The sequence below is a fragment of the Rhinolophus sinicus genome, linkage group LG07 (genome assembly GCF_036562045.2).
Source record: "Rhinolophus sinicus isolate RSC01 linkage group LG07, ASM3656204v1, whole genome shotgun sequence".
Lineage (NCBI taxonomy): Eukaryota > Metazoa > Chordata > Mammalia > Chiroptera > Rhinolophidae > Rhinolophus > Rhinolophus sinicus.
Genome location: NC_133757.1, coordinates 109,347,479 through 109,374,923, shown reverse-complemented (window position 1 = coordinate 109,374,923; position 27,445 = coordinate 109,347,479). Strand labels below are relative to the sequence as shown.

At 35.8% G+C, this 27,445-nt stretch overlaps 1 protein-coding gene across 3 annotated transcripts in view; it reads right to left on the bottom strand.

Moving 5' to 3' along the window:
- The window catches only part of SLC10A7 (solute carrier family 10 member 7), a 213,493-nt gene that overhangs the window by 141,855 nt on the left and 44,193 nt on the right, over nt 1-27,445 (bottom strand). For 2 of the 3 annotated variants that reach the window (XM_019730736.2, XM_019730737.2), the window contains exon 5: nt 2,513-2,551. The exons of the other annotated variant lie outside the window; for it this stretch is intronic. In XM_019730736.2, coding sequence (XP_019586295.2) covers nt 2,513-2,551 — 39 coding nt within the window. The remainder of the gene's footprint in view (nt 1-2,512; nt 2,552-27,445) is intronic. 3 annotated transcript variants of the gene reach the window in all.

Genomic DNA, 27,445 nt, shown 5'->3' with positions numbered 1-27,445 from the left:
AAGTAGACTTAGCTTTTAGGGGAGCTCTTTTGTCCTTTCCCACTTCTTTACCTTGCTATTGGGTACCATTTTGGCTGGAGTTCCAACAGCTATCTTGGACCACAAGGCAACCTTGCGGAAGGAAGCCGCATGCCAGGGAGGAGGAGGGGGCAGATTGGTATTTCGGCCCACAATGAGACCATAAAGCCACTGTATCATACTGGGATAGTCTCCCTCCAGATCTGACATAGTAGAGAAATAAGCCTTTATCAGGTATTCACCACTATTATATATTTTTTCTGTTAAATAAGTTGAACCTAATTCTAAGTGGTTTAGTTCAGACTTATACATATTTCATAATCCAAGGTTTACTGTAACTATAACGGAGAAGGGAAAAAAATACGTAGAATTTTTTTATTTTATAATTCTTGAGTGAAACATCTCTAGTCATAATTTTCATTCTCAAAGCCTTCCTGGTAATTCTCAACTTTGGGAAAGAAAAAGGAGGAAAATGAAGGGGAAGTAAAAATGGAAAAAGACACTTCTGCCTCTCTGCCATTTCCTCTCCCCTCTTCTCTACTAACTCAGTCCCATCACACACCTCAAGGCACAGCTCAGCGAAATTATCTGTCTGACCTTTGAATTCAGGATGCATATTGCCTCTGCCATTTGACAATCATACATCACCTAGTAACATATTTTGCTTGACTTCTTAATGTTTACACTGCATTTCTTTTTCTATGTGTCATCTCCACAACCTAGTGGGACCCAAGTCATATGTCTTTGCACTCTCAACAGCTACTAGAAAACTACCTCAGTTTTGGCAGGACATTAATAAATATTTTTGATTGATTAATTGAGTTAAGGTAGGAAGAAAAATATACAAGAAAAAGAGACAACTAAGGAGTGAGAATGCACAGTTTCTTAGAAGTGAAAGGGCATAATTAAAACCCTAAAGAATCTACAGGATAAGTTTGACCTTGTCAAAGAATCGGGCCATGTAGAACAAATTTCGTGATATGTTTGTTGTTCAGACAGTCAATGCAAAGCTTAAACTATATCTAGTGAGCTTGTTCTGCAAATAAGGGATAGTGTGTTTTGCTTCCGTTACTCAGACAATTGCCTCAACCTTATTTTCTCATTACCTTAGATATTTGACAAGAGTAAGAGATCCAGCATAGGAAACCAAGTTTTGATAGTGGATGTATATGATTCCAAGCCATACAATAAAAACTGGCTTCCAGAAAGATCACATTTAACATATTATTCTGTCAATTGTGACAACACACAGAAAACAATACTTGGACACATGCAATAATGGATGACTTAACAAAACATTATTGAGTCTAAAATAAGTAGCTCAAGATATCATTTTCATTAAATAGACTCTATTACCTCTCTTCTAAAACCCAATAATAACACAGCATCAGGAATAACACTACTTCTTTAAAGATAAGATATACTCAAACATATACTATTTTGCATTAGCTACATAAGTAAAAGGTCTGTAACACTGGAACATTAAAAGCAGTATAGCCGTATGCAGAATTAACACTATGTATTAATAACAATATGCTTAAAAGCTTCAACTACATTTAAATACATGCAATAATAAGTGACATCAAAAATATTTTAAACAAAAGCAGCTGAAATTTTTCCTAGAGTCATGAACCAGTTTATACCCCACTGATTCTAGTCTCAATTATTTGTAAATCACTGTACTACCTATCCATTAATAAGTTATGTTCCTAAAAATACAGTATTCTAATTTATTTTCATGAATTTAGCAAAGCTTTTGGGAGGGTACAAATGAAAATATTCAATTAACAGAAAATTCAGTTTCTTTCTCATTCTTTCATAATGCAAACCAAGCCTTCATTATGTCATCTATTTAAAAAATAATGATTAAAATACGATAAAATAGTATTGTCCTTATAATTACGTTGGTTCTACATATGAAAATTGAACTATTTTTAATCTTTTGACATACAATTTATAGTTCACATGTCAAAAACTATTGCATTTTTTTCAAATTACTCATTAGTTATTTCCTCATTTCAAATTTTTTTCAGATAGATTTCTCAGAAGTAGCCTAGACAGTAGCTTCTTTGACAGTGAAATGTACAAAATAAATGACATGTCAACAAGTAAATTAGCATTCCCTTTCTGACCAGCTGGGTCATGTTTCCTTTTCAAAATCCTCAGTCCCGTGATACAAAATAATAATAATCTAAAAGACCTCATTAAATGATCAATATATTGACATAACCTCTATAAGGAGACACATAGTGTTTTAATTGATTCCACGAATCCATTAAATGGAATATTAAACCCAAGCCTCCAAACTATATTGTGAGAGAACATTTTCTTTATTTGTTAACTAATTTTCTCCAGGTTATGGATAATGGCACATAAAATATTCAAGAACTTCTATATTTAACCAAATAGTAAAAAGAAGTCCAATTTCACTAAATCTTTCATATAAACATCACAGCTGAAGTTATAACAGACAAGTTAAACCATGTTTACTCACCAGAAAACTTCCAAAGGCTGAATTAAATATTGCAGCTGCCTACAAAGGAAATAAATGGGGGGAAAAAAACTCACTGAAAGTGAATAGGAAAAGAAACAGCAAAGATTATCATTCTCCCATCCCCCATTATTCAAAACCTTAAAACATTGACTCTATAACGCAAAGTTAGACACTGCTTACAAAAATTGCCAGTGGCCTGTAGTTTACGAAGATAGATGAGCTGCAGCTTAGAAATTCATAAATAATGGGTCTCAAAAGCAAGCAGAAATGGCTTGCCATGAGATGCTCTGAACCTACACGACACTACCAAAGAATCACCACCAATAGTAAATCGAAACCTTGTTGTTATTGATTTTGCTACTAGAGTTAAAACAATCAGAGGTTGATGTATTCATAAAAAAAAAAATTCGTATTACTGGGAAAAGGAAAATCAGAATTGTAAAGCAAACATTAACTGCTCTGTGTCAGGGAGCATAAGTCCTGTGAGCTACAACCACAAAGTGAGACCTGTGGTTCGCATATAACACACATCAGAATTATGAACAATACTGTTATTGCTATTCCATTCTAAGGCAGAAACAAGCAGGAAAAACTCCTATTTGGTGTTCAAAATTCAAGGAAGAAATATTTGACTTTGTGCTTACCTAAATATCCACAGTAGATGCTATGTAGCTCTTAACTTTAAGTCAATCACACTGTATTCCATGAAGCTATAGCTCAATCTTAAAAGCTTCTCACATTATTCAAAAAGGATAGACACTGGTATAACATCCAATTTGATGAAAGAAAAGGAGAAAGAAAGAAACAAAAAATAAAAGGCTCAAGGAGGGGTCAAGAAAACCTATTGACATCTCCTGTAGATCTAGAGCAGAATTAAATTAATCATCATGGACATTAGCAGCCACATCGCAGTGAGAAGACGATGTCAGTTTAGCAAGTTTGAATAAAGTCCAAAGCCAACCTAAGAGCTGGAGCTGAAAATGCCTTCTGCTCCAGAAGAGGATGCAATGAGAGTGCATGGGTAATGAGATCCTTGGCTCCAGAGAGCTTAGCTCTCCTATTCAAGTTCATAATTAATTCAAAGCTTTGATAATTTCATTAGATTTCTCCTTTGCTGGCCCCATCAATAAAAGATGGCACCGGACCACAGCTCCTCTGTGGCATAAACATAGGCACAGGCACAGATCAGGGAAACCTTTGCTTCGTGTCAGGGACAATGGCATATGGTGTTCCATGTTGTACGGGGAGCAGTGACAAAAAAAAAAAAAAAAGAATTGGCTACATAAAACATTATAAATGACAACTGTAAACTACAGCAACATATTTACCATATTTTCCTGGAATTCCATTACGGATGGTTTAGGAAAAAGTTTTATGTGTGGAGAAAAATAAGTAAAATGATATATATAAAGAAATGAACTGTGGTGAGACAACAGGAAACACTGCCTTCCTTTCCACAGAAATGCACCTTCCCCACAAACAATGTTTATTTCTAGATCCTATTTTGTGCTCAAAATAGATAGATCGTTCTTTTTAGTAAAGGAATGAGCTCCTCTCCTCCAAATTTGTTTCTTTCCAGTGCCTTTCACCGACCTTATACTAGGTAACTAACCATCTTATACTAGGTAACTAACCATTTTGCATTAGGAAAAAAAAAAAAATGAAAGGAAACACGGGTTGTTAGCAGCAAAAAGGCTCAGAAGTCAAAGTAAAATAAATATCAACTACTCCTCATCAGATCAAATCACCATCCTCACACTCCGTTCAGTTCTCTTTTTTAACCCAACACAAGCAGTATATTTCATGTGGATCGGCTGTGTCCTGCCTTTTGTAAAAGACAATGATGACAGTGACGGGGTATCTTAGACTCAAAGACACTACGAGCCAACTTATCCTTAGTTTTTCCAGCAGAAGCGATGGATTTGAACTCACTCACCTACACTATCACTCGGTCCTCTTGTGCAGTGAGCTCGGGCAATCATTGGGGAACTGGCTGAAGAGCCATGTACAGTCAGACACTGCACCAAGAATCTAGGGTTCAATATCAATAGATAATCAAACTAATAGTTAGCTCAATTCTGCATTTGTAGGATATGAAGGAATTATGTTTTTCAGAGTTTCAAAGAGTGAGGATAAATATTTAAAGAGCATTTAGTTGATGTAGAAGAGATACGTATGTGTTTTGACTTACTGAGGAATTCCCAACTCCTTCCTTAGTATGATGTACAAGGCCCTCCATGAACAGGCCTGGAGATCTGTCTGGAGAGAGATCTCATTTCTTGCCTCAAATTTTATATTCTGACAACACTAAACTACTTGTAGGTCCCCAAACTCATCATGCTGTTTCTTACCTCTTTGTTCCTTGGCCTGGAATGCCCTTTTCCCTTCCTTTACCATTGATCTTAGTGACTCAGCATGGCATTGTCCTTCCAAGAAGCTTTCAATCACCTCCTCCAACACACACACACACACACACACACACACACACACACACACACTTCTGGGTGGACTCAGTGTCCTCATGCATGTTGCCACAGCATCCTGAGCGTACACCTCTGCCATGGCACTTGTCACACTATTGAAATGATCTAGCTACGTGCTTCTCTGTCCCACTGGTCTTCTAAGGAACAAATCTGATGAAGCTCATCCTATGTGTTTGTTATGAATTGCTGAAATAAGTGGAGTTGCCAGAAATGTCCAAAGTCTACCTCTCCTACAAAGTTACTCTGCGTTTGGCAGAATCCAAGGACTGGCAGACACAGAAGACTGGATGATGCCTGGCACCACAACCCAGCGATACCAATGACAGATTCAGACGTTAGTCCCCCACCCAACATAAGCATTTATTTCACGACATCTAGTTTTACTTTCCTTAACTTCCGTATTATGATACAGATACATAACTATGCGTAATGTAAATAACGTTTTAACATTTACCACTGCTATATAGCAGGAGAGTTAGTTAAATAAAACGTAGAGTTACCAAGGAATACGCTGCAGCCATTAAAAAGAGACCATGGAAGTTAGTGCTATTCCATTCAAAGACACCAACAAGCAGGACAATCAGTATGATCTGCTTAGACTGATATGAAACAAGCTGATATTTTAAGTGAAAAAGCAAGTTTCAGAACTGTGTAGAATTTATTCAATGTTTTTTTCCGCACTACCAAGCAATTCTCAGACACCAGCTGGGTGTCCTACAATTCAATTCAATTCTGCTCCTATCTACCTGAAACTAGTGTCAAATCTTACAGGTTAAGGGCTCAGTCCCACAAGACTGCCCCGATTTCAGGTGTCAATCACAAGTTCAAGTTGTCACCAGTGCTTCTGACCAACTGGCTATAAATCGACAGTTCTCAGGACCCAATCCTTGAGTCTGATGAATTTGTTAGAGCGGCTCACAGAACTCAGGAAACCAGTTTACTCAGTAGATTACTGCTTTATTATAAAAACATATAACTCAGGAACAGACAAATGGAAGAAACTCATAGGACAAGGTGTGGGGAAAGGGCACAGAGCCTCCGTGCCCTCTCCCAGTGTGCCACTTTCTCAACACCCCCAGATGTTCACCAACCTGGAAGCTCTCTGAACCCTTCCTTTTGGGGTTTCATGGCAACTTCATCACATAGGCAAAACTGACTGAATCACTGGCCATTGGTGACTGAACTCCATCTTCAGCCCCTCTCCTCACCAGAGGTCAGGAATCAAAGGAAAAGTGCCAACCTTGTAATCACTGGCTGGTTCCCCTGGAAACCAGCCTCATCCTTAGGTCAGCTAAGGGCTTTCCAAAAGTCACCTAGTAACATAACAAAAGACATCTTTGATGTCTCTCATCACTTAGGAAATTCCAAGGGTTTCAGGAGCTCTGTGCCAGGAACTGGGATGAAGTCCAAATATATACTTCTTACTATACATCACAATATCATATTCCCATTGTGTAAATCTATACATATACACATACATATACACAGATAAGTATAAAAACACTATCTTTTCTAAAAAGGATCACAAAGAAAACTGCTAACGATGGTTAAATTTGTTGAAAGGCTTGGCTGGGAGTCGTTTTTATTTTTTATTCCGTCTGTCCTGTTTGGTTTTTTGTTTTTAACACGTTACTTTTCTATATTTCATAAGGGTTATCTGGCCAGGGAGAGGTTCAGCCATTTATTGTTGGTATTTTCAATCCCTTTGTGTTAAAAATGTAATAACTATTTAATTTTAAAATAAAATTAAGATTTCAATCCCTACTTTGCACGCTAGTGATAGCTCTTGCTGGCTGCCGGACCAGCTGGAGGTTGAACACCCGCTGGCACACGTCATTGTGCTGGCGGATCAGAAGCCACAGGATGAACCCAGGGCATCTTTCAGGAGTATCTGTAGCGTGTGAATATTTTGTTTTGAAAAGAAACCAAAACCCACTATTATTTTCGCATGAAAACAAACATGGCTCTAGAGAACACAACCATCAGGTACTGAGATCAAACAGCAGCCACCGATGACAATTTGTTCTGAAGCTACAACCGTTCAGGGTGTCCGAGCAGACTCCCTTAGGATACGAATTTCCTCTCCTCTGCCTTTTAGAAGCCATACCCGAGACAGGTCCACTGATTTTATAGCATTTGATTTGTCATCTCTTTCGTAAGAAACAATTTAATTCCCCATTCCCCATCTAGAATGCTCCACTCTACAAAAATGCTCCATTACAGCAAGAATTTTGTCTAATTTGTACAAGATTGTATCCTCAGTGCCTAGAATAGCACTTGGCTGATAGTAGATCCTCAATATCATTACTGAGTCAAAGAATGAATGAATGAATGAATGAATGAATGAATACTTCTTGTGCTAACTGAATGTCCTGCACAGTAATGTTTTCATTATTAACTCAGGAATCCTGTCTGCAAAGTGTATACCTTGGTGTAATCGCATTTGATGGTTAATTAGATCAACACTAACTGAAAAAAAGTTCATATTGGGTGGTTTCCTTAATACTGAATAGATTGGCTTCCTTTATGTTACATATTTTTAGATAATATTTTGCTTTTAGGATCAGCCCACTTTTACCCAATATATGGTATTTTACTAATGTTTCATTATATATTATACAGCTTCTTTATTAAATTATTTTGGAAAACTGAGCAAGTTCAATAATGAATTAATTTCTTCATAACCTACTTGGAATAAAAAGGTACATTTTTAAAAATTGCAAAACAACGGGACAGAGTTCTCTAACTCATAAAAGCAATCTCCTCCATTGCTGAATGCCTTTGAATGTTATGAAATTCTACCTGATCGTAAGCCCGAAATCTTCACCTTTCATTAGTGCTGTGCCCTGACCATGTTCCACGCTATGGAGTTACATAAATATGAGCCCGTTTTTTTAAATAACTGCCCTTCAAATATATGAGCACTGCTGGATCCTACCCAAGTCTTCTCTTTTAACACTATATCTAAACATTTCCTAATTCTGGTACAACACCCCTCTTTTTCCTTCCTTCATCGGTGCATTAAATAAACAAATGAAATCCATTGTTTATACCGAGTGTGAATAATCTATTGCAAGTTAATTTATGAAACTTCCAGTTTTCACTGCTGCATACCCAGCTTCCCCAGTCAACGTATAAAGAGATGTTTATCAAAATGTTAAAATGCGACAGTTATGGTTGTCTTAGAATTTCTGATCATGCTCCAAGCTAAGGAGAATGTGTGATAAGTATTCCACTATTCTAAAGTAAAATACCAGACATACCCATGCTGTATTTATAAAAAGATATGAAAACTAGGCCAGGGACCATTTCACATGCAGGCTGTGTAAGAAAAAGCTTGAGATTCTAGAGACTGATACAAGGAAATCTCCAGAAGGAGAAGGTCTTTTGACTTTTTCCTCTTCCAGGAGGGAAGAAAGCTGACCTATCCACCACCCCTCTCAGGTTGTGGATGAGAACAACATATACAAAGGAACAAACAGAGGGAATGGGAGAAATAGCAAGAAAGCAAGAACGGCATTGCTGTCCCAGGCTGGATATTTACGGAGGGAAGAAAGTACTTGCTCGCTAGGCTGCCACAAGAGCAGGGTGCCCTGGGAGAGTTCCTGGAGACATCACAGTATATGCCCTAGAATGGGGGTGAGGAGGGTGCGTAAGTGGACCAGAGACTGGTACTTTCTTCCTGACCAGAAACAGCCAAGGTGGGAAGGCTGCCAAGAACAGACCACAGCATAGGGCGAGGAGAGAAGGGTAGCGATCGGGCTGAGTACACTTCACCTGTGTGACGGGTGAAGGTTCTGTCAATTCCATATGGGCCAAGTAGGTGTTTCCAAGGACTGCCAGCAGACTCGATTCCTCTTGAAAGACCCAAAACAGCAGCTTTCCAGGGCAAAGGGACTCCACCAACAAGAGGCTGAAGGGTATGTTTAGAGACGAGCAGTGGAGGTGGACTCTAAAGAAATCCATCCCCTAACCTGCCCAGCAAAACGATAGCACGTGAGTGCCTGCTGTGACAGAGAGCGCCGAGGGCCATATTATAACAGCACCAATAAGAAAAGACTGTCCCACTGTCCCTAATGCACTTGTCTTACTCAGGTTTTCACTCTAAAGAAGCCAGAAGTAGAAATGGTCAGAAGGTTAAAAAAAAAAAAAAAAAAGTGAAACAGACCACGCTCTCTTCACCACTGCTCTGCCTAACCTGTTTTTATCACATGTGTATATACTCATTAAGGAAAAAAGTATAATTTTCTGCATTTTAAAAATACAGGTTAGGCCTAGGATGGGAAAGAAGAGAATTTGGAGTTTTAGACTAGACTGCCCTGGATTATTTAATACCAAAAAGTCAACCCTCATTACTAAACATTTGACTATTTTTGTAACTAAAAGTGAGCAGAAAACCATGAGATCTGCCAGAGATGCTGTCCAAGGAAAGAGTAGGGGTAGGGAACAGGAATACGAGAGATGGAATTTCATCAAATATGTGACCTTCAAATTCCCACCACTCAATAAAGAGATTGCAGTAACAACACAACATGTTAAATGTATGCTTGGGCTAAAACAAAACAAAAAAACCCAGGTAGCAGACATAGAGAAGTTAGTCAAAACCAGAGCGGTAAAATACAGTATGGGCATTGATACTGCAGTCGCCCCAGAATACTGACTCATTCGAGCCTATGATGCAATAAATATAGGCTTTGACCTGCAAAGGGTGATACCTAGAACTGAGCCATCTGCGGCAGGCAGGGCCGAACACCGGAAGGACTGCCCCATGAAACACGACACCTAGAAAAGTCCACTTACAAAGTCAAGAAAGGAACATTACACCTGCATCAAGTTGGGGTATGGGACTGAATTTACACTGCCCACGTGATTCAAGAATGAAACTAACGATTCATTCAAAGAAAGGACAAGATGGATCAAAGGCCAGGGCAAGTCCTGAGGCCCTGACAGAAACAAATGCAAAACACCTCTTTGGGGTCACTTCCATAATCCAGACCAAAGTGGATTCCCAGATCACACAAACCCCACAGAACAGGAGTTTACAATAAAAAATGACAAACACTGTGAGAAGGCCATATAGGACAACTGACTCTTTCACAATATACTAAAGAAGAAAATACTAGACAAATTAAAGAGCAGGTTTAGAAGACAAAACTTTAAAACTTTCAGAAGAAATTATGAGACAATCTTTATGCCTTCAGAAAAGGAAACACTTTTTTAAATAAGATGCAAAAACTACACATGAAAAAGGAAAAGTGAGGGTTGCCATGCAACAAAGTTCTAGGCCAATGAGATATAACATAAATTGATAAACGCTTGAGGGGTGGGTAGGGAGGTTCGCTTCTGGCCCTGTTCTTCTATCTTTATTCTTGCTTAGAGTGGTGAAAGCTATCTTGTAACCAGAAGGGAAGGACCAAAAGCAATGCAGAGACGGCCACTCTAGCATCAGTGAGCCACAGAACCAATGCCAGCATCCCCTATCTCCAGGTATCTTGGTAAATGAGAAAAACAAGTCCCTGCTTGTTTTAGCTACTTTTCGTCTGAGTTTCTATTGTTTGAAGGCTAACTGGTACAATCATGTTCAAAACAAGGGAGAAAATAATAAAGGGCTAATCAGGCAGGTTAGATAAATCGAAAGAGCTTCCTCTAAGGCATATCAAGCTTTACTTAGCATTATCTCTTGTTCCCATTGCATACGGCATAACACATTGAAAAATAACAAAAAGAAAATTGACTACTGGTGTTGACTGTTGGAAATCAGAGCTGCATTGCCTTACCCTGGAAAAGTTCTTCAACTATGTAAATTTATATCACTCCTGCCTCTGGTTCACAAGAAGGAAAACTGGCCTTAATATTAGGTTGGTGCAAAAGTAATTGCGGCTTTTGCAATTATTTTCCACCTTTTAAACCACAATTCATATTTATTTCCTTTCTAAGCATAGGTTCAGCTTGGAAAAAAGAACATAAAGACATCAATGACTGATTTCCAATCCTGGGGCTTCAATTAAATATGGAAACACAAAATATTTTCTTTTTACTTGTGAGGTATTGTGCAAAGTGCCATAGAAAGGCAAAATCATAAAAAAAAAAAAAAAAAAAAAAAGAATTAGGAAAAGTTTATTCTGTTTAAAAGCCAATTATAATTAATTGGCTCTTAGCACCTTAGTTGCTAGGACATTTTAATAATGACTACTTAATTACCACTATTTTCACTGTATAAAGCTCATAACAAATAAAATTTGTGTTATGCATTTCCCTATCACATGTAAGTACTATTGAACCATACCACAGAAAAGTAAATGTCTAGGACAACAATTAAAAGGCTAGTTTATACACCAGGCTCAACATGAAAGGGGCACTCTTCATTTGATTCCATTATTTTATGTTACTGTATTTTTTAAGCAGCAATGGCTAAAAAGTAAAAAGGAAACACGGGTAGTGTTTCGGGTAGTGTGTCCCCGAAAATAAGACCTAACCTGATTTTTTCAGGATGACATATTTTCGGTGACACACGGTATTGTTTTGAAATCATTGTTGAATATTTCTTCTCAACAAATAAACCAAAATGAAGACGATAATACTGCTACAAGGCATTCATCAATTTAAAGAGAGATTAATTTTAGAATATGTACCATTAAAATTCACCATCATAATGATGACTTTACTCTTTGTTTTAAAAACATCACAGGAATGAACAGAAGTTCATATATATGCAAGTTAAGAGTAAATGACATCCAGCTGCTTTCCTGAGAGTAAGCTACATTTCTTGCCTATTCCTACACGTCCATTTCTCGATACCAATGGAAAAAATTATTCAATATCCTTAATCTTGAAGCAAATAGGGGATGGCTATTCTTGTTTATAACTATTCATCTCAATTCAGGCAAGGAAAAAATATATTCAAGTTACTGTTTCTGGGTGCTAAATTGAATCAGGTGTCCTCTCCTCTTAAGAAAATTAAGTTGCTTTTGTGCAAGAGTGTTTTAATGAGAACAGAGCCCGACGACAGTGATAAATGGGAATGACACCACAGAGAGCATGTAAGCAGGACAATATGTGCATGTTGCAGTCTTACAGCCTATTTTTCACTGACTATTCTGAATGACTTTGCTGTTTCTTAAGGGGCCTATTAATCTCAAATTTAGTTATTACACAACGTTTATTTGAACATATATTCTGTGGATGATGACAGTTAATAAAGGAAATCTTTCACAAGCTGTATTTTTACATATTGTTCTGACTACAGCTCCCAGTCATTTGATGGTATTGATGGAATAACCTACATTGTGCTGAGGCTTTTTAAAAAAGGCACATATATTCAGATTCCTTTCTAAGCACATGGGGACTCTTAAATAACTGTTAAAATGCATACCAAAAAAAAATCCTACTATGAAATGGTAGAAGCAAAAGGACATCTTAACTGTTCAACGAAAATTGTTTAATGTGAAAACTGACCCTTCTAAGACAAACCAGATACCTTTTAAGACTTTTAAAGCTTTGGTGCATAAAATGCAATACTTCTTGCATACCAATCTCCATTTTCCCAATATGCACAGAGTAGGGAAAGGAAGCCAAAATCAATTTTCTTGAGGTGCAAAAAGAATCAAGTAACATAGCTGCTTTGATTTTCTTCTTGGCACGCTTTTTTGATAAAATACTATGTACTTAAAATAGTGGTGATCTTTTATTTCTTATTCTGGTAGCATACTTAAAGGCTTACAAGACTCATTTTAACATTTTCCTAAAAACATATTTATCAGCTCAAATAACTTCATCAATTCAGATTGTGGCTCTTGTTCCAGGAGAAATTTGTTACTTTAAATATAACTGGTTCATAATAACAAAACCTATTAGCAGGAAATATTTATACTAGTTCAAGATTTTTAAATCTGCCTCAGAATTGAGATGAATATAGATTTAAACACTTTCAATTTCATTCTTGTGACATCTCAATCTTCAAAGGTGTTCAATTTCAATGAAATCAGAATTTTCAAGTGGGACGGCCCCTTAGATACTACGACAAGCACTTTATGGAGAAACAGAACTTGAGAGATGAAGGATTTCTCCCAAGGTCACATTGACTAGTGGCAAAACCAGAAAGGAACGCATCTCCATGCATGCCCTGTACCCTCTCTGTCAGTCCCACACTGCCTGTTTTACATCTTGTTTTTAACAGATATTTGTAGATACAGAAACAAAAGAGCACACACCAAAACACTAACAGTGGTTATGTTGGGGTAATGGGATCACGAATATTTTTTTCCTGTGTACTTTTTCCTTATTTTCAAGGTTTTTGTACTGCTTATATATTTATTAGGAAAAACTATACAATAAATGCTACATATTAACTACAACTAACATTTTAGAGGTTTTCTCTTTAAACTTGAAGCAAACCTTGAACAATGCTGTGCATATATTAGGTGCTCGGTTGGTGTTTGGCTCAACATCAAATGAAATTGAGGATAATGCCAAGAAGAATCTACCTAAATAATCTTACTTGTGATATTAACACTGAATACTCAAAGGAACAAACTGTGAGTGTAAGTTGGAATATCAACTGTTAAACTGAAACTACACATTACTTATTTATTACTAGCTTATTAAGCACTTACACGTATCTATAATGAAGCTAAATGATTCTTGCTTAAAATATTACACACTAATTGACATTACATCTTTTTTTTAAAATGCCAATTTCTCAATATTCCTGAAGTTTAATTGCTTTCAATCTTTTGGGTTTCCTATGTTCTGCCAAAAAGGAATAAAATAAATACTCTTTTAATTATTCATTCCTTCATTCAACACATATTTATAAGCAATTTATTAAGCTAAGCACTGAGAATATAAAAATAAATGCCATAGAGTACATGCCCCCAGTATAAGGTTAGAAGACAGACATCACAATGGCTATAATACAAGATCAATGGGAGCAAAGAGTTATGGCAGCACAGAAATGAACTACTGAAATCCCCTTTAAAATGTTCTTTTCCAATGTCTCCTCGTGCTGTACAACAAGCACTTCTCTGATCAATTAATGGAAGCTCTATTTAATGCCAACACATCAACTAAGCTCTCAGCACACCAACAGAGAAATGGGCCACGAATTCCCCTAACATTTTGTTTAGAAGGGCATCCACAAAACGTAAGTGACAACCTATGTCAAACCATCTCATGTTTCTTACAAATTTTAGACTCTAGCTACCAAACTATTATTTCTGCTCTTTTCCACCCGTTAGGTCTGGGAATCTCAGAGCTTCTTAAGAGGGCAATGGATCAATCCCTCAGCAATAACTCTCTCATCAGCTTTTCATTAGCAATAAAATAGCTTTCCTACCATCTTCTGGGAAATAACTTACCATAGATTCACAGGGCTGCAATGGACTCCTGCACATCATCTAATCAAGGCATTTTTCCTCAACAAGGATTACACGGAAATCACTAACAAATAGAACCAACCTATCCTATTCTTCATGACTTCAGGATCAGAGAGTACGTAATCTCTTTTGGAATTCTAGATTTAAAAATCTATCTTTTACATCACATTTTTCACTAGCAGGTCCTTTCCTTTTCTGAATTAACTTTCCATTGAGATCATCTATTTATGTTAGGTCCCTTGAGAAGATTAAAAAAGTGCTGTGTTATTGCCGTTACAAGTAGTATGCTGGTAAATGTTTAACAACTGGTTCTCAGGGTGAGGGGAGGACACCGGTTGGTAATATTTGCTGATTTTTGTGCTGTAAATACTCCCACTATAGACAATTTCAAGCTGCAAACATGAACACCAAGATGGGAAGAGATGGCATAATTCCAAAGGTATAAAAAATTAGAAAAAGGGTAAATTAAACACAAAATGAGCACACAAAGGAAATTAAATAAAGATCTGAGCAGAAACTAATGAAATCAAAACAAGAGAGAAAACAGAGACCAATGAAATCAAAAGCTGGTTCTTTGGGGAGGAGAGGGTTGGAATCAATAAAACTGATACACCTCTCAAACAGGGAATGGTAAACTTTTTCTATAAAAGGTCACTGTTCCATTTCAACCCAGCTGGTCTAACACCAACTGAATATACAGCAGTATAATTCTGACACTAACCACCTAGAATTGGCACAAACCCCACAAGTTAAAAGTTAAGTCTTCCACAAGACTGCTCTCATTTCAGAAAATAGCTGCACTTCAGGAGTCCCCAGGCCACCAACACTTCACCAACTGGCTACAAAAAATATGGGGGGTTCACATAACCCTCTGTGGTTCAATAATTCAATGGAACACTCACTGAAAGTGTCATCATACTTACACCTACAGTTTTAGTATACGGGATACACACACAGCGAGGTCTGGGAGCTCGCATGCCCTGTTCCTGTATAGTCAGAGCGCATCGTTCTCTCAGCACGTCAATGTGGTCACTAACTGGGAAGTGTCACTGAGCTTCAGGGTCCAGAGTTTTTAATCAGGGTCTCATTATGTGGGCATATCTGATTAAATCACTGACCATGTGATTGAACTCCATCTCCAGCCCCCTCTCCTTCCCTAGAGGCTGAAAGTTCCAACCCTCTTATCACGTGGTTGGTCTTTCTGGTGACCAGCCCTCACACTAAAGTTATCCAGATGCCCATCAGGAGTCACCTCATTAGCAAAATAAAGACTCTATCACTCAGGAAACTTCAAGGGTTTTTGAAGATCTGTGCCAAGAACATGGGATGGAGACTAGATATATTTTTTATTATACCACAGCAACATATTAAATATTTTAGGCTTTGTAGACCATACGGTCACAAATTCTTAATTCTGCTGTTATAGCACAAAAGCAGTCATAGGTAATGTATAATGAGTATGGTTACTAAAATTTGGTTTTCATTTAATTTTTACACATAGTGAAATTTTATTCTTTTGATTTTTTTCTAACCATTAGAAAATTGTACAAACCATTCTTAACTCACTATACAAAAACTAGCAGCAAACCTGATTTTGCCTGCAATCCAGTCTGTCTATCTCTGCTATAGGAGAAAAAGAGAAGATAGAAATGACCAGTAATCAGGATTGAAAGAGGTGACATCCTAAGATTCTTCAGCTATTTAAAGAATGAGAATACTGTGAACATTATGCCCCAAAGTTACCCTAATCAAGACAGTGTACTACTAGCTTAAGGGGAGATATATAGATCAACGGAACAGAACACAAAGTCCAGAAATAGATCTATATATATGGTAAGCTGATTTGTGACAAAGGTGCTACAGTAACTCAATGGGGGAAAAAATCGCTTTTTCAATAAGTGGTAAGTGACATCTATATGTAATTAAAAAAAAACCACGCACAAACTAGTACCTTAACCCTCACCTCCCACCATATACAAAACATAATTTAGAATCAAAGACCTAAACGTAAGAGCTAAATCTGTAAAACTTCTAGAAGAAAACATAGAGAAAATCTTTGTGACTTCGGGTTAGGAAAATATTTCTCAGATATGATACAAAAATCATAACTTTAAAATTTAAAAAATGACAAATTGGACTTCAACACAATTTAACACTTCTTTCCTTCAAAAACATTGGTAAGAAAATGAAAAAGCAAGCCACCAACTGGAAGAATATATTTGCAAACCATATGTGATAAAGAACTTCTATAGAGAATACATTTTAAAAAGTTCTTACAACTAAATAATAAGACAATTCAATTAAAATGTGGGCTAAAGATTTGAACAGACACTTCACTAAAGAAGAGATGTGATGGTAAATCAACATCATTAGTTATTAGAGAAATGCATTAAAATCATAATGAGATGAAACTATACACATACTAGAAGAGCAAAAAGTTAAAAAGAAGGTGATAGTTCAAGGGTGGTGAGGATGTGAACCAAATAGAACTCTCATATGTTGCTGGAATGGATCCAAAAGGATATAACCAACGTTAAAAAAAAAAAAGTATTAGTTTCTTTTGAAGTTACACATATACTTACCATATGACCCAGCCATCCCAACACTGAGTATTTACCCAAGGACAGATACTAATATGTTCACACCAAGGCTTGTATTCAAATGTTCTGAGCTGCTTTATTTGTAACAGCCCTAAACTGGAAACTACCCAAATGTCCACTGACTGATAAACACATTATGATACATCCATACAATGGAATATTATTTGGCAATAACAAGGACTGAACTATTTATATGTGCAACGATAAGGATGAATCTCAAAAGCATTATGCTAAGTAAATGCAGCCAGACACAAAAGTGTATGATTCCACTGATAAAATATTCTGGAAAAGGCAAACCTATACAGACAAATTCAGATCACTGGCAGTCAGGGATTGCAGGTAGGGGGAGAGAAAAGAGGCACGAAAGAATATTTTGGCATGATAACAATGTTCTATATTTTGATTGTGGTTGTGTTTACACTATATATTTTCTAAAACAATTCATGCTATATACTTTAAAGGGTGAATTTTATTGTCTGTAAATTGTATATCCATAAACTTGACTTCTTAAATTTATAAACTTTTTTCAAGTAAAAAAAGTTAGAGAACTATAACTAAATATAACATTATAACTAAATGTTATATTTTTCTAAAAATATAACTAACATAACTAAATGTTATATTTTTTCTAAAAGTTAGAAAAATATAACATTATGGTTTAGCTTTTTCATATTTAATTGGTTTTGAGGTTTACACATAAAATGTCAATAAGTATTAATAAGTCTTTAATAAAAACATAAATTAATCAAAGCTACAGAATTAATCCTTACTACCGATGAAAACGTAAGATTCAAAGTCTGCTTGTAATTGGTAAAACTGTGTTTTCAAGTCATTATTTTCAACACTAACATAATGTGGATAAAAACTCTATGGCCTTATCTTATTCAAAAAGGATGCCCTTGTTTTTACACTTACTTAAGGATGATGAAGATTACCTGTCAAATAAACTATTTTAATTTAAAATCATCACAGAGGCCCCTGTGAAATACTAGGAAAAGCACTGACAATGAAGCCAGAAGACCTGGTTTCAGAACAACTTGGTTACATACTCAGCTGTGAAAACTCTTTAAATCTCAGTTTTTTCCTTTTATTCAATGGGAACAACAACGTCCACTGCATACAGTTTTTGAAGATTAAATGAGATGGCGAATATAAATGCCTGGGGTATTCTACAAAGATATAAAGTACCATAGAATGTAAGGCCCAGCAGCCTTCATTGTACAGTCAACCCTTCAACAACATGGGTTTGAACTGTGCGGTCTACTTACAGTAGATTTTTTTTCAATAAATACTGTAAAAGTATTTCCTCTTCCTTATGGTTATCTTAATAACATTTTCTACTCTAGCTTACTTTATTGTAAGAATATAGTACATAATACATATAACATGTTAGGTTGGTGCAAAAGTAACTGCGGGTTAAAAGATTAAAAATAATTGCAAAAACCGCAATTACTTTTGCACCAACCTAATATAAAAGTAAGAAAAAAATAATTGACAAGATAGTGCTTGAAAGGAGAAAAATCAGAATTGTTTTTAAATGAAAGCATATGTGAAAATTGATGAAGTCTAAATTATTTTTGCAAATTTATGTCTTTATGATTGTGTGGAAAAAATAAACAGGAGACATCTTGTCACCATATAATTTTCTTGGGAAAATTACAATGATCTCTTGCCCTCCAAAACAATACATGATTCTTTCCTCATTCACTTCAAGAAGTAGTGAATAGTTATAACCTAAAATTTACTAAATAAATTATAAAGTAAGCTTATTTTCATAATTTACAGTTTCATTTTTTCAAAATAAAAAACAATTAAAAATATTTTTCAGTAATTATACTGTGTTTCCCTGAAAATAAGACCTAGCTGGACGATCAGCTCTAATGCGTCTTTTGGAGAAAAAATTAATATAAGACCCAGTCTTAATATTACTATAACATAAGACCGAATCTTATATAAGACTGGTTCTTATATAATATAATATATAATATAATACAAGACTGGTCTTATATTAATTTTTGTTCCAAAAGACACATTAGAGCTGACTGTCTGGCTAGGTCTTATTTTTGGGGAAACATGGTACTAAAAGCTAATTCTCTTTTTAGAGTTAATTACCTTTAAGGGAGCTTTCTACTGTAACATGTACATTAAATAAAGTGAATTTTCTCTTTTTTTAATTCCAATTACTCAAAGTTTTATAGGGGCAGAACAGAGCAATTCTTTTTATTTCCTCTGGAAGCACAGCTGGTTAAAACAAAGTTTCAATACGTTACGTTCATCAGAATGTAATTTATATTTTCTACAAATAACAGTAACATAGGAAGAAATATTAGAAAACCTCTCCCCAATTTCCTAATTTTACAAATACGTACAGATTGGACAGATGCTCATGTTGGAAGTGACACACTCACGATCACACAGTTCCTGGCAGTGGCTGAGTCAGGATTACAAGGAAGAGCTCCCAAACACTCTTCCTTCTCGAGGCCATTAATCTTTATTTGACTCTAATACACTATGTAGATAAGATAGATGTGAATATCAAAAATACACGGAATGGAAATTGTATAGATGCACTACAACGTAAAACACTAGTCAGCAAGCAGTGAAGCACTAAATCGACTTCAAATTTTTATTAAGGTTATCCCTCTGTTAGTGATTGAAGGTATATTAGCTTAGTGGGCCATACAATAGCTGTAGCACACAACTAATGGACTGCCAAGAGATGATTTAATAAAGAGGCCCAGCTGAACAACGGTGTATAAGTAACTCTGACAACCTGAGGCTTTCTTCTGGTCAAATGTTTTATATCTGTAAAACTTTCTCTAAAAAATTCCGAGAAGATACTCTCAGAAGGGTTCACTGTAATAACAAGCGTCCAAACATTCTTCTACAACTTCAGATTCTCCAAGATCTTAAGACACAATTAAAAAAAAAGAAGAAGCTTAAAGGTCTTGTCCCCAGACCCTTCTACAGGCATCATTTCTAACATAGTAAGGGGTCTAGTTAAACAACACCTTCAGCAACTATAATTGTGTATTTCTTAGGGTTAAAGTAAAATAAATAGAGCAACTTATTAAAAGGTGTCCTCTAGATTTTACTCTAAATGAGCAACAGAAATTGGGGGTGAGGGAGATGAAATTAAAACGTTTATTAAATACACACTTCTATAAAATATTATGTGGATGCTTCATCTTTACAACATGGACCAAACTGCACTGAGGAAACAAAAATAGTATGGCAAGAAAATTATCAAATGAGCAAAGATTTTTAAAAATAATACTAGTGCATATGATTGATGAGAGTTCTGGCAAAAGGTGCTTTCACATCCTTTATAACCGCGCTGGAAGTGTTACAGTAAGCAGCAAAGCCTTAAAAATGTCCATACATACCCCTTAACCCAGAAATTCCACTTTTAAAAATCTATCTAAGAAAATAATACAGGTCCAAGAAAAGATTTAGTTAAAAGGACTTCATCATAGCATTATTTTTTAATAGCAAAACTTATTTGGGGCTGAAATGAATCATTGCACATGCACACATGAGAATAGTGAGCATTTAAAAAGAATGGTGTAGAACACTAAAGAGATATGTTCACAATATATTATCAAGTGGACAAATAGGAATAAGAAACAGTATGCAACATATGATCTCATTTTATTAAACATATGTACAGATAAAAAGGTCTGGAAGATACACATAAAATATCAACATGGTTATCTAACCAGTGGGATTATGGTATTTTCTTTGTCTTGTTTACATTTTCTAGATTATTCACTAAAAATGCACACTGCTCTTGTACTAAGAAACATAAGTTATTAAAAATATTTAAATAGTAAGAATGTATAATGTTATACAATAATTCTGGAATATTGCATGTGACTAGGAGATGCCACAATACAACGTGCTTGAGGACAGTGCGTGAGTAAGCCTTTCCCTTGATGTGCCATTGGTCAAAAATTATGTTTATGTGACAATGTGAACCTAACCCAAAAGAAAAAAAGTCATTTCATTAAGAACTGTTGTTCTTTTTGACATAACTTTTGTTCTTTTCTATGCTATTAGAAAAAGAACCCATGATAGCCATTATCAAAGTAGACATTTTAGGGAAATTAAATTGCGAATAAATGAAGACATTTATGTAGAATGATTTTAGGTTGCAAGCAAAATGGATGAAGATTTAATTACTCAAAGCTACAGATAACATCTTAGGTAAAAACTGAGTTTTCATTTCCTTTAAAGCAGTTTATTATTTACTTATTTAAAAATGTAACCCCTTAACTTGTCCTTACAATAGTACAGGTAAAGTCAAAGAACTCTGTTCCACATGTAAAGTCAGATTCATGATTCTTTTTTAAGGAAGCTCAATTTCTTTTGAAACAAAGAAAGCTTCCCACCTGAATTTTCACATGAAATATTTCTACTAAGAGAACATTACAAATGACTTTGAAATTTGTGTTTTAAAAAATTATCTGGTTATAGAGACCAAAAGACCATCAGGTAGCCAGGATGTGTAACTAACACAACACACACACACACACACACACACACACACACACACACACACACACGAGGTGGTCTGTGCATCACATTTATGGTATGACTCATTCAAAACAGGTTTGTGAAGTAAATATTTTCTTTTTCTAGACACATGTGAAAATAAAGAAATGACTTTATTTTATTCCTAAAAATAGGAATAATACCTTTGCATGGAAAAATGTGTTTAAATCATCTTAAAATGAATTGATTGTTTCTAGGAAAATTTAAGAATAAAATGTTATAGAAAAACACTGCTTAAATATGAATTGTCTATACTCAAAGTGCCTATTATATCTAATTATTCATAAATCACCCCCCTGGCCAGGCCACTGTAAAAAGATTGAACCATCAGGTAAGAGTTGGATTGAAAGAACTCTGCTGCCACTTCCTTCCCAATCATTCTTTGTAGTTCTTAAAGATCTCAGTTGAACTGAATGAAGTCTTTATTAGACACCAAGTAACTAGACATGTACTGAAAGATTCATTAAGAATATCAATGAGAAAGTTATTCCAACCAGCCCTCCTTCTTTTACCACAATTAGCTTAAATTCAAGATCAAAATTGTGAACATACTTTTAAGATTTTTCTAATATGTCCTTTAACTTGCTTCTTTCCCTTGTCTTCCATATTTCCCTCATCTTTCTAATCTTAAGGTTAAAAGAGGTTTACATTTTTTTAGAAAAACTATGGATGCTTTTTAAAAAAATGTATTCCCTTAACTACTCCTTACATCTACTTTCTATTCCCCAACTCACTTAATTAAATTCAGGGTGAATTTAAATTGCAATTAACATCTTTTGCGGGATTACATGTTCTAATCACAGTTATTCAATGAATATTTGAAACACATACATTTTGTTATATTATCTGAAATGCAAATTAGAGTCCAAAAAAGATGTTTAATAAAAATGTATAATACTGAAGACTTTATTATGGAACCTGAGGGACTAGAAATGAGATTTAAAAGAGTAAAAGCACTGATACAAGTACAAAAACAAATTGCTTCACCTCCAAAACCCCTGGAAATGGCCCCACTTGGCTCCCATTTAACCTAGCTTCAGCACAGTTTAAAAACTGCCTTTCAAGAGGTTTCATTAATCAAACTGAATTTCATTTTTATTCCCCCAGATTAGGAGGAGCCCACAGGGTCTTAAATGAGAGATGATGCATAAAATTCTACAAAAGCAGGAGACAAAACCTGTTTTTCTGACCCAGGAATTTATAGTGAAATGACTTATTTTACTTCACTTTTCCTTCCAAATAACATTTTGTAAGCAGAAGAAAAAAAAAAGCTGACGTCTTCTATATGCCGGGGAAAAAAAATGTTATGTCACTTAAACCTCAAAATAACTCTATGAGGTATGTATTATTCTATTTTATTGATGTGAAAAATAAGGTTCAAAGAAGAAAGTAGTTAAAAGAAATAAGTGAAATGAATCAGGGGTGAAATTGGAACTCTTAAATCCATGCTCTTCTAAAAGGACCGTCTGTATCAAAAATGCGAGCCCTCAGGAGGAAAGTCTAGGACAGAGCACCTGTTTTTAATTGTCCATTTTAACTATAATCCTCTCAAACAGGCTGTGGGGATTTCTGTGGCCCCAGAAGACACCTTTATCTCTGGGGGTAGGCTTGAATAGAATGCCTCCAGAAATTTCATTCTTGGGACTCTCAGCTCTTTCTGCAAAATCCATGAGCTTGGTGAAAGCCAGGCTTACTGTAATGTTATCTCGATAAGGGTCCAGAGATTAGGTCAGGCTCCATCACAAAGATCTGATTTATTAATTTGCTCCCAATTTCCTTTAGGCAACCTTTCTTTTTTTCCCCTTCAGGTTCTGTTTGTGCACTTACCAGATTGTTAGTACCAAGATTAGGTTTATCTTTAAGGAAGCTAAAGCAAATTCAAGTTCTGTGTTTTATCCCTTTCAACTGTCAGCTTCCCGTTAACTGTCCACTATTCACACAACCTTTGCTGCCAAGTTTTACTAGTAGTTAGACTAGTTCTTACTTTTTCCTTTGAGATAATCAGTATGGGATACGTAATGTCAAGTTGCTAAGCTGCCTAGACAGTCAACCCTGAAAAGTAGGGTTAAAAAAACAAATCTTGTTAGCATGGTTTTTCTCTCATTTATCCATGAGCCATCCTCCTAGGTCTATGTAACATGATTATGCCTAATGTGATACAACTTGCACAAAAATAGACATGGCCACAACCCAAAGCCACCATGAGCTATGCAGGTACTAGCAGGCGCTAGACTTAGCTTACCTATGTCTGAATCCCGCTCCACAGCTACAGGATTCCAGCAAATTTAGTTTCACCATTTGAAGTCTCTGTTTCCTCATCTCAAAAATGGGTGTAATATTAGTATTTAGTTGTAAGCATTTTGTGAGACTTAAATGAGACAATTCATGTAAAGCATTAGCATAGTGTTTAATAAATATGAGCTATTAACTATATCATCATTAATAATACATTACTAAGTGGTAAGAACCATTATTCAATGATTTGCCAAATTAGGGATCCAGAAATAGAGATAAAATTTCTGGTAAATTTGGAAAAATAGAAACAAACATTTTAAGGTGGGAAGAAGAAGAAAGGATTGACATTGAGGTGTGAGGCAAGACTTCTTTAAAATGCAAGGTTTATTTTTTACAATATAACTCACTGTGATTTTAGAATCATAACCTGTTATGTAGAATTCCTTGTTAATATTTAGAGATTTGTGATTTTAGAATCATAACCTGTTATGTAGAATTCCTTGTTAATATTTAGAGATTTGTGAGATCTAGAAAAATATTCAACAAAAATATTTTTTTACTACCTTTTGGGGGGAAAACCTCAACGAAGTCCCGGGGCAGGGCAAGGGGGAAAGTGGAACTCTTTCAAACCTTTATGGAAGAGTGGGCCCTAACCATTCTAAACAGGATTGGGGTTTGAAATAAAATAACAATTCAGGGTGCTCCTAATGTCTCCGGAAAAGCAAAGGCTGAATTGAATCCAACCAGAGGGACGGAATAGACACTGGAGAAGCAAATGACTTCTAGGAAGACAGAAACCAATCGCTCTGGCAAAATCTTTGCATCTTTCCTATGAAGTGTATCTCAACTCAGTCATCATTTCTCCAACTCTGGCCTTTCATGTGCTTCTGATAAAATAAGAATGTGGGGAGGGTGCAAAGAAGAGCAAATGGTTGGTAGAGGAAGGAAGGTAGTCAGGAGAAGTTACCACTGGTGTCAAAGAGGTTGGAATTGAACTCTGCAGCCTCACAAAGCTGCCAAAGGACTCGTAGATAATGCTTCCTTGAGAGTGGTACTAAGGAAAAGTACAAGAAAATAAGGAACACTGGGCTCCATTGACTTAAATTTGAGTATTATCATCAAAATCAACCCAACTATTCAGTCAACAAGCATTTGATAAATTCCTCCTGTGAATAAAGAACTGAGTTTTTTTTGTTTGTTTTTTTTTTTTGGACATAAGATGTGACCCATTTCAAGAACATTTCAACTTAAAAGGGAGTATAGAATGTGTCAAATCCAAAGCCACTTTAAAGAAAACCAAGCAGTGGACAAATGCTTATTTAAGCCAAACAGACTACATAGCCTTTCTTCAAAGTAGAATTCCTTTAAAACAGCGTTTGTCATTTACTCTGTGATGGGATTCTTTCTATGTACAATGGCTATGTTTGGGGCGGATGAGTAACACTATGTTGTGACAACGGGCAGCACACGGAGCCTGCACTGGTAGTTGGTGGGAGAAGAAGCATGTACACAAAGGTATAATCCTTTGACTATTTCTCTACCTAGCCCATGGTCTCATTGCTTCCTCTAAAGTCTTTTCTTCAAAGTCCTAACCACTAAACAACTACGGTTCAAACGTAATGCATTCTTTAAAATGCCATTTTTAAGGAAGGTGCTTGGCTAGAGCTCCTCTTGAAATACCTACCCCTAGGTACACATCCGGTTCTGTGATGTAGTTGCACACATTATGTATAGCTATAGATATACACACATATGTATATTCATGTACATATATACATACACACATATCTACGTACCAAACAAATATACACACACACCTCCTATGTGCATATAGATATATAGATATATATGCATAGATATATATCTAGATATAGAGATATAGATAGGTAGATAAATATAGAGATGAGATATAGATATAACTAAATGGGTAATATGAAGCTGTGTTATAAAGGAATTTTGCTATACTCACAAAGAAGGATTGCTTCGACAGAACTGGTCCCTTTTCCCATTATTCTGTATGTGTAAAGTCAAATGCTCAGTTAACCTATTAGAAAGGAGCCCCTTTTGTTATACAACATGGACATGTACCTTAAACTTTAACAGTTTCCAGGGGAGCATTGAAATGATTAGAAAGAATTAGAAAGCATCACGTGGACTCTTTTTCACCAGCTCGATGGTAACCATCCCACTAGTCTACGGAGCCTGTATTAGACCCAAACTTTCTGCATTTGCTGACCTTGAGAATCTTCCTGAAGTTCCTCCTTTTAAATCTGCAGGGTGACCTGTTGGTATGGGACATTCACGGACACTAAAAACAGGGACCACTGTGTCCCAAGCCCTCAGTGTGTGCCAGGGACTGTACCCCCATCCCCTTTCCGTACATCACCTCATGCCACAGGTGCAGTGCTAACTAAGAAACACAACAAATAGAGTTACAATGGTTCCCAATCATACATTGCCATTTTAAGTTAGTTTAAGTAAACAAATGCCTTAGAAACAGTTACACATACAGGAATACTTGGAAACTTTCCCAAATTTAGGTATACACTAAAAATATCTCCAGCTGTCTAGTACACCGGATTTTCTTTACTACTCAATTTTTTTTTTAAGCATTTGAAGTATGGCTTGTTATGAAACCAATTGTTTAAGAATATATCCTAGTATTATTAACTCTTTAAGTAAAATTATGTCTATCTGAATATTTTTGTCTCAAATTCTGGTTGAAGCTAAAGTCACTCCCATTTGGTGAGGCCTGGTGACAAAAGGTAGATAATCTGGGGAAAAAGAAAAAATTTTTGATCCATTGAAAATATACAGTCGTACATCTTAAAATAATGATCTAATGACTGAAAATTGTAACTGTTTTAAAGGCAATTATCATTATTATGACAAGCACTTATAAGTACTCACTATGTCAGACTAAGTGGTTTATATTCATTATCCTCTCACCTTTAAAGATTATCTTGCGTACGGTATGTATAATAAAATTCATATTATACCCATTTTACAGGTGAGGTGGATGACTGGTAAAGTAATTTATCTAAAATTAGATAGCTAGTAATTAGTAGAGCCAGGATTTGTACAGATCTATAGACCAAAGCCCACACTCTTTTCTCTGTCATGGTGTCAACATTAAAAACCTCAACTGAAAACAAAACGCTACTGCAATTTGAATAGCCACCTATACCAAATGCAGAAACTCCCCCAAAAATCCTTCTACCCCTTCCAACCATTCCCTCACCTCCATCCCACCTACTCCCAAAATATAGGTTCATGCCGTTTTCTAAAGCTGTATCGAAAATAAAGAGAAATAAAAGTGACATCAACACAAAATATAAATCTTTCAGCATCTTAAAAAAATAACTTCTAGAAAATGTAGTGGAATAACTGAGGGACAAATATTAAAGAGCAATGAAGGTGCCAGAATATGTGCTACCTTCAACACTGTACCTGGGTACCAATGTGTTTTGGAAAACATCGCCATGTACTATATACCAGAGTGAGGAAGGAAAGCAAGAGGAGAAAGTAATTAAGGAATGAATGGTTTTACAGAGGCCAACGAGAAAAAGAACTTTCTAATAAACTTTCTCTCTATACTTAGAGTGAAATCTTCCTACAGATTTCCTTCCCTCATTTACATATCTGTGCAGACCTATTCTTTTTTTTTTTTTTTCCTTCCAAGCCCCT